Source organism: Nelusetta ayraudi, unplaced genomic scaffold, assembly GCF_046127955.1.
Source record: "Nelusetta ayraudi isolate G7.1 ecotype Tasmania unplaced genomic scaffold, CSIRO-AGI_Nayr_v1 ptg000004l, whole genome shotgun sequence".
Lineage (NCBI taxonomy): Eukaryota > Metazoa > Chordata > Actinopteri > Tetraodontiformes > Monacanthidae > Nelusetta > Nelusetta ayraudi.
Window position 1 is genome coordinate 17,288,527 of NW_027466054.1, and position 12,808 is coordinate 17,301,334.

A 12,808-nucleotide genomic window follows, 5' to 3' on the forward strand; every position below is an offset into this window, starting at 1 on the left:
CTTGTGTGCGAGTGCGGCCGTGTCCGTGAGGTATAGCTCAGAGTGTCGTGACCGCACCGTTGCACACCAACACACCACCTCAGTTCACATCCAGAGCACATGACGCTTCACCACACTGAACCGACGACAGCTAGGACGCTGCCAAAGAGCCGAGGCCACATTGTTTTTTTGTTTTTTTTAAAAATTAACATCGGAGACGAGCTGCTACTTTTGATATCCCAAAACGTGGACCGCTGACTTTAAAGTTGAGTCACCCCCAAAGGGCTTTGCCAGAATAGTCACCCAGTAAGCATTTTGCCAGCACATTCTCCACTTTGCAGTTGTTGCCGGCACTTGATTTGACCTCGACTGTGAGCGCAGGCGCAAAATCAATGAATCGTGAAGTCGCTTCAAGTAAAAGACAATCGGAACTCTTATTTCTACTTCTGCAATCTCTTAAGTTGGTGCACCAATCATGATTTTAATCACTTCTGGAACTTCTGTGCAACTGATGTTTTTCAGTTTTGAAAAAAAAAACAAAAAAAAAACCAACATTTTTGTGAATATAAAGGCTTGCTATGTAATTTTTTTTGCTTCAGTACCAAAGGGAAAGAGGGTCCGGCTGCATGTTGTCAGGATGAATCAGGATCAATTATTTTCTCCCGCCCAAATTCTGTTTCTGTGTTAAAAAGCATGAACTTGTTGAAATCCGGCCCCCTTTTGTCTAATCCCCTGAGTCCATCTTGTGGAGTCATTTTTGCCAGTCATCCCCTTTTTTTTAGAGCTGGAAACGAAAAAATAAATCACTTTGAGTCTGTTCCGTGAGTCAACGTTTGTGTGTTTAAAAAATAAATAAATAAATAAATGAATAGTTTAAAATTAATGGCATTGTGCACACTGAAGGCTGGAAGATGTGAGAGTTGCCGAGTCTGGTGTCCACAATCAAGGTAAGAGTCTTGACAAGGAGGAAATAAAGAATCTTAGCTAAAGCTGCGAGTCGACCGTTGAACCTTGAACTGTCACAACACAGAAATAAGACGGCTTGAGTTGCTTTAACAGAAGGACGTGTAGCCGATTCAAAACTGTTCTTACAAAAACTGATATTGATTATGAAGTTTGGTTTAAAGTTGAAAGTTAGTTTTCATGCATCCCCATAATATTTACTGACAAGATGTTATGTCAAACTAATTTTGATGTAGTTTCTACGTCAAACGTGTTGAAGTTGACAATGAAACATCCACTGAGCTCTTCAGCTGAACACCCTTTAATTTGATGGAACTGTTGAAGAATTCTGATTAATTTCACAGTCAACCAGGTTTTTAGTAAAACAGTGATAAGGATGGCAGTCAAGGCTGTGCAGCCAACCATCACTATGCACATTAAATACTCTCCCATCTCCATTGTTAGCGTGGAGGTTTGATGTGAATCGACAGCGGACGAAAAAAAAAAAAAAAAATAGCGCATAATTTATGATTCATTTCTTCCTCTTTCAAAGAATCTTCCAAGCAAAGCGGCAGCAGAAGATGATTTCTCCAACAAAGTCCAAAGGAGTGAACGGCGGCTGTGAAGAACTACAGTGCAGAGAAATGGCGAGAACGTTTCCTACCACACACAAGTTTTTTTCTGTGCCTCGATTTATACTTTTATAGTGAGAATCTATAGTCGGCTACAACAGCTCCTGGGAAAGGCAGAGAAGTCACTTCCTCTTCACTCGTGTCGTCGTTTTTCTTCTCCATCGTTCACGACAACGTCCCTCAGGTAGCTTCAGTCCACACACGCACACGCACACGCACACACACGCACACTTCTTTCCTTCACAGTTTTCTCCTTTTGCATCAGAAGTTGTTGAAGATCTCGCGCCTCTTGCCCCAGTCCATGCCTGGAGCTCTCCTCCTGCTGCGGCTGCCGACGGCCCTCTGCTTGGCCTCGGCGGCGGTGGGACTCAGACGCAGGCCGTTGTCCACGAAGGGGTCCGACACGCGTCGCTCGTCCTCGTCGGCAACCTGGAACGCGGCACGACACTTGTCACTCCTGCGCTCTTGGTTTCTAACGCTGCACTCAGTCCTCCTCCTCCTCCTGACGTCTGTCTCACCTGGATGCTCATGTCCGAGCTGCTGACCTCTGAGTGGGTGGCGGAGCTGACGGAGGACTGGGAGGCGGAGCTCCTGTTGGGCCAAGAGTCGGAGGAGGTTTGCATGGCCGGGGAGTCCGTGTCCGTGATGTTGATCACCGGCTGGTCGGCGGCGGCCGTCTCAGTGGTGGGGGTCGGGGTGAGAGGGGTGGTCTCGGTGACCCCCAGGCTGACCTCTGTGACCAGGTGAAGAGAAACTCAGACCAACACGTCCACCCCACCCAACACCTCCACCCACAGGACTGAGCTTTTTTCCGTTTCTCATGAACTCCTGACCTTTGTCCTGGCTGGAAGTCGTTGGCATGAGCCCCAGGTTGAGATAGAGCTCGTCCGTCTCTGGGTCCACCACTAGGAGGCGCACTTCATCCCCCGCCGCCTGAATGAGCTCCACCACCTCAGAGTGTCTCAGGCCCTGGATGTCAACGTCGTTCACCTGAGACGGAGGCATAAGTTGGAAACGTAGCCGTGATGCCAATTTTTTTACTTGTATAAAACGACAGTCGTGATTTGAATGTAAGAGACTTCATCAGGGGTGAATTCTGGTTAATGAATATCAATGAGTAGGGATGCACCAATACCACTTTTTTACAGAATGAGTAGAGTATGAGTACTTGCTTTTCTGTACTTACCAATACTGAGTACTAAATAAGGCCATTACAGGTGTTGGCGAGTAATCTATTACAAAGTAATCTACAACTGTAATCAAACTACTTTTTAAATAATGGAGCAATGTAACAGGATTACTGCGGCAAAACTGGTAATTATACAATAATTACTTTATCAAGTAACGATTCCATTACTTTTACCAAACATTTTTCAAGCTAAAAATGTTTTATCTATAACATGTCTGAAAGCTAAAAACTAAAAACTAAAGTAATTAGTAATTGATTACTTATGAAACAAAGTAGTTAAAGCAGTATTTAGATTACTTTTTATTACTGCAGTAATCAGTAGCTGGATTACTTTTGTGGAGGAATCCCAACAACTCTGGCCATTGAATATTACAGAATTACTTTGTTTTGGGTTTTTCCCCACAGATGTTCTGTTACTTGAACAACATTCCTCAGCATGTTTTTCTCAAACAGGGTGACTATCACAAGTTTCACTGCAGTACAGCAACAAATGTAACACAATTGCCATATACATACATGTACAACTGGTATAGGTGTCATTGTATGGGCACCTATTTTACGAGTACGAGTAGAGTACTCAACCTCAGTATCGATCGGTAGATACTGGTATCGGTGCATTCCCTATTAATGAACCTTACCCTACCACCCTGCAAAAAAAATAACAATAATGATTTACGGTCCTGGTGCACTTCATTAGAGACACTCAATGGTCGTCCTTTGTTCCTCCTCCCATTCAAACATCTCCCCCTTCCTCCCACCCACCTGAAATCCTGAGTCGCACTAATCTCACTCTAATCCAATCACAACTCTAGCCGCTGCGTGCGTCTTATTAACGTCGATGCTCTGGTTTTTCTATTGGCTAAACTAAGTTTTACCTCCATGATCCTGTCCCCGGGCCGGACGTCAGCGATCTCGGCGGCCGAGCCGGGCTCTACCAGACGGACGTACTGTCCGCTCCTGGTCTTGTAGCTGTGCAGGTAGAAGCCGTAGTCGTTGTCTCCCTTCACCAGGCAGCACAGGCGGGGCAGGTGCTCGGCAGGCAGCTCGGGGGAAAGCTGCACCGGCACCTGGGAGAGGAGTCGGAGGTGGAGAGGGGACACAAGTCAAGGAGGCGTTCAGGGAATCAAGAGTTGTGACGGGTCTTGCAGCTCTACACTTTCACAATCAAAATGGATTAAATGGGAAATGTCTTGAAATGCAGTGTACAGTACACAAAATTACATTGTTACATCATTTTTAATATTACAATATATTATTGAGATGATTTAGTAAGAACTTTGTAAGCCTGGAATTCTTTCCTTATTTATTTTTTTAACCCATATCTACATATTTGTTGTTGGTATTTCATATAACTAATAGTACTAATAGTATGTAATAGCCCACAACTGCATTGCACTAGTTTGTGCTGTAAAAACAGCCAAAAAAGATCAAGAATTTCAGAAACTGGACGGTATTCAGTTTCTAATTTATCATCATTTTACCGGAATGACACAACTCAAATCTGATCAGAACCAGGATCAGGCTCAACAACTAGTTCTAGAACCAAACGACAATCACGTTTTCCTCTGTGGCACTGAAGCCATGACCTCAGCAGTAACCGCCTCATCTTGTCTTTTATATTGATTGACCACAGTTTGACTAAGTCCTGCGCACGCATGTGTGTACGTGACTGATCCGGAGTTGCTGTGGGACTCTGAAAGCAGCAGACGCTGCAGTTACATAAGATCACTTCACTGCCGTGTGCCGAGTAAAGTCACGCAACAATGATATTTCGTCTGTTGTACTTGCAAGTGAGTGCAAATGACCGAGACGCAGAGCGCTGAGAGATTTAGTGTGTGTGTCACAACAGCATTATCTTAAATGTAATGATGTAATAATTCAGCATCCAAAACTCTCCACTGTGATAAAACTTTGTCAGAATTTCACTGTTGCTGCTCAGAGAACCAGGTTACTACTGTAGATGAACTTACTCTCCTCTTCTCCCTCTCGGTTTAAGCCGTTTTTCCACACACAGTATTCAACTGAACTGCCTACCACACACAGTTAGGGGAACTAATATGTTTAAAACTATAAAAGTCAGGACAAATTTTCGCAGTCGATGTATCTCAATTAAAGTTGTGGAATAGTCCTTCTGATGAGTTACAAACAAGTGCTTCTGTCCCTAAATTCAAAAAGTTATTCAAACTCAAAGTAATTGATCGATATAAATTGTTGTTATAGATAAAAATGGATCTATAAATATAGCATGTCTTGACTGAATATGTAATTTGGTATATGTATATGTAAGTGTATTATATGCCAATGGATGATGAACCAAAAAAAAAAAAAAAAGTTTTCTCACTCACATTTTCCCTTCGGCACTTTAACTCTCACATTGTTGCAGACGTAAGGGTTTGTGTGGCGCTGCTCAGCTGCTGCGGGTGCGATTGTGTGTAATGTCGCTTTTGATCCAAAGCCATAACCAAAGGGAAACTAAAGGGGTGGGAGACCTGATGGCGGGCCGTGGGGAAGCCCGTATTTACCCCTCCCTTTCACCAAACAGACGGTGGGGTGACGTGAGCTGCTTGTCCACTTTGTTTGGAGCCCAAACACTGGGGCTCAATCTCTCTGATGGTGCAGCTGATATTTTGGATGATTGTATTCGCGCCGTAGGCACTTGCTAGGAATCACACTCTCACTCTGCGCACACACAAGAGTTGGATGTGAGGTCACACACACACACACACACACACACACACACACACGCCCAGAGTGTGAGTCGACACAGCGTGAGAGACTGGGTTCCGACTCAAACAGTTAACAATGCCAGCGCAAATAATCTGATTATCTGACTTGGCCGTCCTACAATCTGATCCGACACCTCTGGGAAAACTGCTCGGTACTTTCTTTCATCTCTGCTGAGACTCAAAGGCCACTTTGTCAAAAGCCAAATGAGGACAAGCGGAACAGGAGAATGATGCACACATTAAGAGTCCCACACAATAAGAGTGTGAAGCGACTCTCATTTCTCCGAGCAGAGGGGCAAGAGGGGGGCGGTCTAATTTCCAGGTATAATTTTCAACTTTTTAACATTCTGCAGACCTTTGTGTGCAGGGAGAACAGAGTTGGTGTTTGATCGCGCCAGTCAGGTGTGGTGCGATGCGGGGTGTGATGAATCCTGCGACCGTGTGTGTGTGAAGTAATAATAACACTCGGCATGCAACGATACGCAATGCATATCTCAAGTGTGAACTCAGTTGACTCAGAAGTGGGGTTCATCGCGGTTACGAGACGGCGTTTTAAATGGCGGCACTCAGACGATGAAACACGCCGTTGCACCTCATTACAGAGAAGGAGGGAAACTCTTTCGGAGCTTTTGCCTTTACTTTCTCTTCCCAAACCTGCAGGCACACAGCTGGCATGAGTGTCCACACCAGCATCTGGTTCACAATTATATATGATCAAATAAGCTGTTCTAAGTCAGCAACATTATCGTTTCCCCTTTTAAATTCTGTACTTGGTAAACGCTTCTTTAATATACACATACAGTATATCAATATAAATTTTCATGAAGGTGCAGCTGCTTTTTTAATGTATAAATGTCAGTTCGCCTGTCATTCTGCCATTTTCTGAATATGGCCATATATGAACCATGGAGTCCAGGAAACCAGTCTTACACAACATATGATTAAAAAAAACTTCTCTGTACGTCCTGAGTTTTAGCTTCCTGCTGAAACTGATGCTTTGTCTGACCTCCCACACATTTGGAAGAAGACAAAACTAAGAGAACCAACGTGAACCAACCACTTAAACCGATGATGGTACCACTAACCTGGTAGGAGATTCAGCACCCTTTGTGACATCACAATGGGGCTTCTTTCTAGAGCTCTTCTTTCTCACACGCTCTAGCGACAGCAGTCAAAGGTCAAACTCATTTACGTGCGTTCGCTGGCAAGTTCAAATCATTGACTTGCCAGAGTGAATTATGCCTCGTGGGGCACAGCTTAAAATGTGGAGTTGGGTGTTTCTCCAGTTTAGTTCAAAGTACTCTCTGGCCTTTTAGTGGCCTGCAACACTCTATCCTGTCCCCAACGCTGCAGGCTCCGCCCTGGGACTGTTGGATCCAATCCAGCAGTTCAACCAGAATAATCCCAGACACACCAGGATCAAGATGGGATAAAGGGACCAGATCCGGTCAGTGTTACATCAGCTGCCGGCGGTCAGTCACCTACGTGCTGGCCTGAACCACCCTGTGAACTCACCTCATCTTATTTTGATTATTCGTATATTAGATTCTTGTACTGTCTCAGCTAAAATGTGTAAAATGTGAAGCAGTTTTCTGCAGCCTACGTACCTCTGCGTCTGACGCCTCGCTGGACGTCTCTGAGGAGGCCTCAGCGCCGCCCAGAGCGGCCGAGTCTGTGGGCGAACTGGCGGCGAGGGAGCTCAGGTGGAAGACTTTGGACATCAGGGGGGAAATCCCTCTGGGCAGGGGGGAGTTGGAGGGCGTGTGACCGGGCGAGGGCCTGGGTGAGAGGTTCCCCATCTCCATGGCCAGGTCCTCCGTGCAGGGCAGGCCGCGGCTGCGGAGGAAGCCATCCGTCTCTCTGTCCACCACCAGCAGCCTGGTGCGGTGAGGGACCTCACGGATCAGGTCCACCACCTGCAAGGAGGGAGGAGAAGGAGCAGGGGGCCCAAAAATTGAAAAAACAACAACAGAAAAGAGTGATTTGGGGATTTAGGTTATGTGTTGCAAGTGCATAACATAGATTTGGCCGTGACAAAAGAAAAACCCAAGTTCCCATTACACGAGTCCTGCTGACCCATTTGAGCAGCAGCACCTCCTCCTCCTCAGGCAAGAGGAAAAGTGGTCAAACAGGTACACAACTCATTGTTTACAGGCACCTCTGTGCTCTTCCGCCACACAAGCTGTGCCATGTTTGCTTTTTTAAATCACTATTATCTCCAGAGTCTAAAAAAAAAAAAGAAAAGAAAAAAGCAGTGCTTATCCCCCTGATTTACTCACCTGGTGGTGGGATTCGTCCTCCACGTTCTCGCCGTTCACCTCCACCACCCGGTCCCCGGGCCGCAGGCCGCCGTGATCAGCCGGAGAACCGGGCTCCACCTTGCGGATAAACTGGCCGCCTTTGTTGCGCTCACCGTGCAGGTGGAAGCCATAGCCGCGATCTCCTTTGGTGAGGAAACAGAGCCTGGGTCTCAGCTCGGTCTCCATTCTCCCCGACAGGCTGGACAGGAAAAAAAATGTATATGCACAGTACACACAAAAAAACTGGCCAACGTCTCTCAGGAGAATGCGCTGGTGTTCGCTGCTCCGAGCCTCTTAATGCCAGGCCGGGCAGAGCTCTTCATTGACCGGACGAGGCTCATCGTTCAGCATGCTGCGAGGTCAACGAATAATCCCGACAGCACTCAGTGAAGACAAATTAGAAATAACAAAAAAGAAAAACTCTTTGATTAATCCATTACGCAGGAGCGCAAAAGGCGCGCGTAAAAAGGCGCAGGGAGTGTGTGGATCAGAGGCAAAAAGACACGGCCGGAGGGTGTGTGTGTGTGTGTGTGTGTGTGTAGAAGGTCCATCGGAGGGAGAGTAATCCAGAGATCAGAGATTAGGAAGATGTTCTTCGCACGTAACTCTTAATTCTCTGCCGTCAGCGAGGCGCGTATGCACGCGATCGAACCGCCCAGCGAGGAGAGGAGAGGCGTCAGCAACAGACGATTCTAAAAGTTGTCCCGCCGACGGGGGGCATCAGACGGTTAAAAAGAAAGAAAGTAAGAGAGAGAGAAAGAAAGAAAGACAATGGGGAAACGGTCGTAAAGTGACGGTCTGTCATGGCATCTGACCAGCGCACCGCAGACCGGTGGTGCCGCTCCGCAGGTAGTGTGTCCAGGTGGAGGAGGAGGAGGAGGAGGAGGAGGAACCATAGACCTGGCGGAAGTGTTCCTGGTCCTGCCCCCCGCTGGAGATCAATATAGGGGCGGTTATGTAAATGGAGATTTGATGAAATCTTCACTTTGAAAGAAAGAAAATTTGTGCTGGGTGGGGTGTGTGTGTGTGTGTGTGGGGGGGGGGGGCTTCACATCCTAATTTAAGGGCTGTTTCTTTTGCACTTTTATGATAAAGATGCCCTCAATGGACGGAGTATTTATATTCTCTTGATTTTACTGTTAAAATCTCTCTCTCTCTCTCTCTCTCTCTCTCCCCCCCCCCCCACACACACACACATTTGAGTTGCTTTGTAAATGCTATGTGGTGATATGACTCAAAGTGTAAAAAATAAAAAAAATAAGCAGAATTTGGTGCCTATGAATTGCAAAGCAAACCATACGGGACATGTACCGCATGTGTTCACACCCGCAGCAGTTAGTTGATCTTACATCACTCTGCAACTTCTATTTTCACTGAAGACCCGTATGAAGACAAAGTCAGTTGTGGATCTATTGGAAGACAGACAACTCTTGTTGCCTCTCAAGCGAACTATAACATCAAACAACAGGCTGCTTGGAACACACCGTGGCAGACTTTTATACTGCTGTTGTTACTGCCAACACCTGGCCTTTTTTTCTTGCTTGGTGTCACATCAGGTTCCAACTATTATAGTGACAACAATTCAACAAAGGTTTGTTAAAATGTGCCGCCGCGTCCTGACTTGTGCAGACAGACATCCGTCCAGCCACCAGGCTGCTGCACTGATCCACTGATGCTTATCAGCACTGCCTCCTGTGTGTCGGCTTTGTTTCAGTATCAACTCTATTCTCTATTCATGATGATTACACATCATGCAAAGTCCTACATACCAATAAAGTCTGAGAATAATGTGTCTCCAAGCTGTCAGCAAGCACACCTGCTCCCCGCGAAGAGAGAAACTCACAGACTCGTTTGCTTGCTTGTTTTAGGTAAAAAAAAATATTTATTTGTTGGAGGTTTTACAGGTGAGCAAAAAAAGGTGGAAAATACCCAGAAAGTTCAGCTTCAATGCCTGTTTTAACTACACATGCTTATTTAATAACAAGACAGGTCTTGTTCAAACACTTTGTCACTGCTCAAACACTTAACAACGAAAACACTATTGGACTTTGCCTTTTGTCCTCTTTCTGCGGGCATTTGGGGAGAGAGGAGTCGGCAGCGACTCCGTCTTCACGCCGACATGGCCATCTTCTGAAGACTCAGACTTGGTTTTGACAGATGACTTGCTGGGACTCGGTGATTGTGACTTTGGCCTCTTTGCAGGCGAGGCCTTGTGGGCCGAGGGACAGCTGTGCTGGTTCAGGCACACTGAGCACAGAGGGTTGACTGGCAAACACACCTGCTGGCCGAAACCGACCAGCAGCCAGTTGATCTCACTCCACAGCTCCCTGGGCAAGGGGAAAAAAAAACAAGTCACTCACTGTGGAACCTGTCTCCACCCTATGTTCCGTTCATTTTGGAGCAGGAATATTGTGGAGACACAAGCGGATGTGTTTTTTTCAAACACCTATTTGGACAGGTTACAAATCAAATCAACAGCAGCGCTGTGTTGTTCAGAGTGTCACCGAGCAGCCGACCTGGGCAGCCACTCCTCCAGGGCTTTGCGCGTTTCCTCCGGGTTCTTGGCGGGTTTTCTGAGCCAGCCCAGGCGACCGGAGATGCGGTGCACATGCGTGTCAACTCCTGCGGGAAGAAAGGGCAGAAGTATGTGTGCGGTATGAAGAAGGACAAAGTCCACACACTTCAGGCTTCTTCGGCCAAGTCTATTTGTTGAAGGGCAAACCATTGGAAGCTGAGAGGATCTTTGCCAAACAGAGACCTTCAACAAATAAAACTTCAGCGTGTTAGCCCACTATGTGCCGACTTATTTCTTCTCGCATGCATATCTTTTGTGTGAAAAAGTGAATATTTTGCCAAATGTTCAAGCTGATCAAAAAGTGAGAGGAGGGCCGCGGTTCAGAAATGTCCTCACCGATGCCAGACACCTTGTCCCAGGCGATGTCCATGGCCAAGTGAGCCATCTTGGGTCCAACTCCAGGCAGGCGGACGAGGCCCTCCACACTGTCGGGGATGTCTCCTCCAAACTCACTCTTCAGCATGGCCGAGGTCAGCTTCAGGTACTTCACTTTTGTCTGGGGAGGAAAAAAAATTAGAATCAAACCAAATGTTGAGGAAGAAAAACAAAACACGAGCATCTAAAGTTCATAAAGGGGTTCCTGCGCTACCCTCCAGAAGCCAACGGGGTGGATCAGTTTTCCCAGTGTTTCGTCGTCGGTTGCGAGGATGTTTTCCACAGTGCAGCCGTGAGCTCGGAGCCTCTGCATGGCCGCTCCTGTCACCTGGTCCTTGGTCTGACTGGACAGCATGAGAGACACCAGCACCTGGAAACGTCTCACCTGTAGCGAGAGGTGAGGTAATGAGGTAGCGCGTGTGTGTGTTGAATTGCATGTCGGTGCCTCAGCGCATGAGAAATAGACCCACATGTGCCGGGGCCGTCGAGTCGTAGCACTTCTCTGCTCCCATGTTGTCGACCGGTGCGTCGCGGCCGCTCCTCATCTCGCGAATGAACCCCAGCTGCTTCTTCCAGTCTGGAGGCTCCCAGCGCTCCGTCTTCAGCGGTTGACCACCTTCCTCCTCGTCATATTCCACCTTCAGCTGCCTCCTCCTGCGGCTCTGCGACGACAGCGGCGAGACGCCCGGTTCTGTTTTGATTAGTGTTGGGCCGTCGTTCACCTGTTTGTGGAAAATACCTGAATAACACACAGACATTAATGCAATCTGTTTGCGTTAAGAAAAAAGCAATTAGATATTGAAAAATATCATCCAAAAACCATGTTAGTCATCTGCCAGAAATATGCAACAGAGTGTTTGGGTTTTTTTTCTTCTTTTTTTTTTTTAAATGGAGGCAGCAGGGATTTTTTCTTCTGAAGTGGGAAAAAAATATTTCTCATGTGTGACTCATTAACTGTTAACATGATTATTACTTATGTGTGGTACAAGCTGAACTTTCAACATCATTCAACAAGTTGAATTTCTGACCTCCAATTATACATTCTGTCTGTATGTGCAAAACAAGTCTACAGACGTGGGGGAAATTATTGGAAGTCTTCTGTTAAAGAAAAACAAAACAAAACCCACAATAGTCAATGGAATAGCTTGATACCGACACGGATATAAACTAAAATAAAACCAAATTAAAATTAACAAATGGAAATCAGACATTGTTTTTGAATTGTGGTTCAACAGAATCATTCCAAAAAAAAAAAAAAATTGACCGGTGACGTGTTTTTGGTGATGAAGTGTCAGTAAAACGGCGGTCGGCCAACGTAAACATTACCGGGGATCCTCGCCTCCTCCTCCTCCACTTTCACCGCCGCCGAGGAAACTTGACCCGTCGTCGCCTGCCTGCCGGTCAGTTTGGACCTGAGAGAGGCTGCAGGTGTATGGTGAGTTCTTCCTTGGCTCCCACTCCGAGTAATGACAGAGCTGCACTGCGTGAAATAAGGCGAAGACATCGTGGAACACCGTGCATAACAAACCCCCCACCCGCGGCTCACGGGAAGCATCGGAATGGAAGTGAAGTTGGTTTCTCGTTCAGAGTCAGCCCCGCCGTCGCCGTTATCTCCAACGTTAATTCAAATTTCTCTATGACACGTCAGGACAAAGAATAAAGAACACGAATCGCTACAGTACAGTCACGCTGTTCTCTTGGTCTATGGCAACTTCCCGGTTTTGGCAAAAATCCAGAATTAGTATTTCAAATAAAATGTTCTGAATAAATTGTCAATTTCCAGGGTCGAACAGGTGTAAAATAAATGGGCGTAGCATAGTCGCCTTTTAAACCCTACTCTAAAATACAGCTGGGCGACATGGCCGAGTCTGACACCAAACAGAAGCTAGCTTCACCGAGGATAGCAGCGCACAGCCTAGCTAGCTCGGTAGCTCAGCTGCCTATTAACTTTCCTGCATCTGTTGGGTAACGTCCCACTTATGGAGGACACAGACACACGACACCACACATAACACCGGCGCCCCTTTTGAGAGCCTTGTCGGAATAAAGGATCGTATTTTACTGAGGTGCACCTCAACGTTTAGTTGTTC

General features: G+C 46.5%; 2 protein-coding genes across 3 annotated transcripts; both read right to left on the minus strand.

Annotated features, from left to right (window-relative positions):
- Positions 1-1,225: 1,225 nt before the first annotated feature.
- nherf2 (NHERF family PDZ scaffold protein 2) lies at positions 1,226-8,635 on the minus strand. 2 transcript variants are annotated; one of them, XM_076039494.1, is made up of 7 exons: positions 8,375-8,635; positions 7,748-7,967; positions 7,076-7,384; positions 3,618-3,809; positions 2,387-2,543; positions 2,072-2,286; positions 1,226-1,982 (listed from the first exon to the last, which is right to left on the minus strand). In XM_076039494.1, the coding sequence occupies exons 2-7, from the start codon at positions 7,952-7,954 to the stop codon at positions 1,815-1,817; spliced, it is 1,248 nt and encodes a 415-aa protein (XP_075895609.1). In that variant the 5' UTR covers positions 7,955-7,967; positions 8,375-8,635; the 3' UTR covers positions 1,226-1,814. The 2 variants fall into 2 exon arrangements, with proteins under 2 accessions (XP_075895609.1, XP_075895618.1); XM_076039503.1 differs by having other exon boundaries at positions 8,584-8,604.
- Positions 8,636-9,633: 998 nt separating this feature from the next.
- Positions 9,634-12,604, minus strand: nthl1 (nth-like DNA glycosylase 1). The gene is made up of 6 exons (XM_076039794.1): positions 12,045-12,604; positions 11,189-11,457; positions 10,933-11,103; positions 10,680-10,839; positions 10,285-10,390; positions 9,634-10,095 (listed from the first exon to the last, which is right to left on the minus strand). Exons 1-6 carry the CDS (start codon positions 12,271-12,273, stop codon positions 9,807-9,809), a joined length of 1,224 nt encoding a protein of 407 aa, XP_075895909.1. The 5' UTR covers positions 12,274-12,604; the 3' UTR covers positions 9,634-9,806.
- Between the last annotated feature and the right edge of the window lie 204 nt (positions 12,605-12,808).

Bases quoted from the DNA above. Each gene is read 5' to 3' on its own strand.
- nherf2 (XM_076039494.1), bottom strand. From the start codon at position 7,954: ATGGAGACCGAGCTGAGACCCAGGCTCTGTTTCCTCACCAAAGGAGAT. The intron at 7,385-7,747 runs GTGAGTAAATCA...CCCTCCTTGCAG, and splicing joins AGGACGAATCCCACCACCAG to GTGGTGGACCTGATCCGTGA. The intron at 1,983-2,071 runs GTGAGACAGACG...GCCGCGTTCCAG, and splicing joins GCTCGGACATGAGCATCCAG to GTTGCCGACGAGGACGAGCG.
- nthl1 (XM_076039794.1), bottom strand. From the start codon at position 12,273: ATGCTTCCCGTGAGCCGCGGGTGGGGGGTTTGTTATGCACGGTGTTCC. The intron at 11,104-11,188 runs GTGGGTCTATTT...CTCTCGCTACAG, and splicing joins ACTCGACGGCCCCGGCACAT to GTGAGACGTTTCCAGGTGCT. The intron at 10,840-10,932 runs GTAGCGCAGGAA...TTTCCTCCCCAG, and splicing joins ACCCCGTTGGCTTCTGGAGG to ACAAAAGTGAAGTACCTGAA.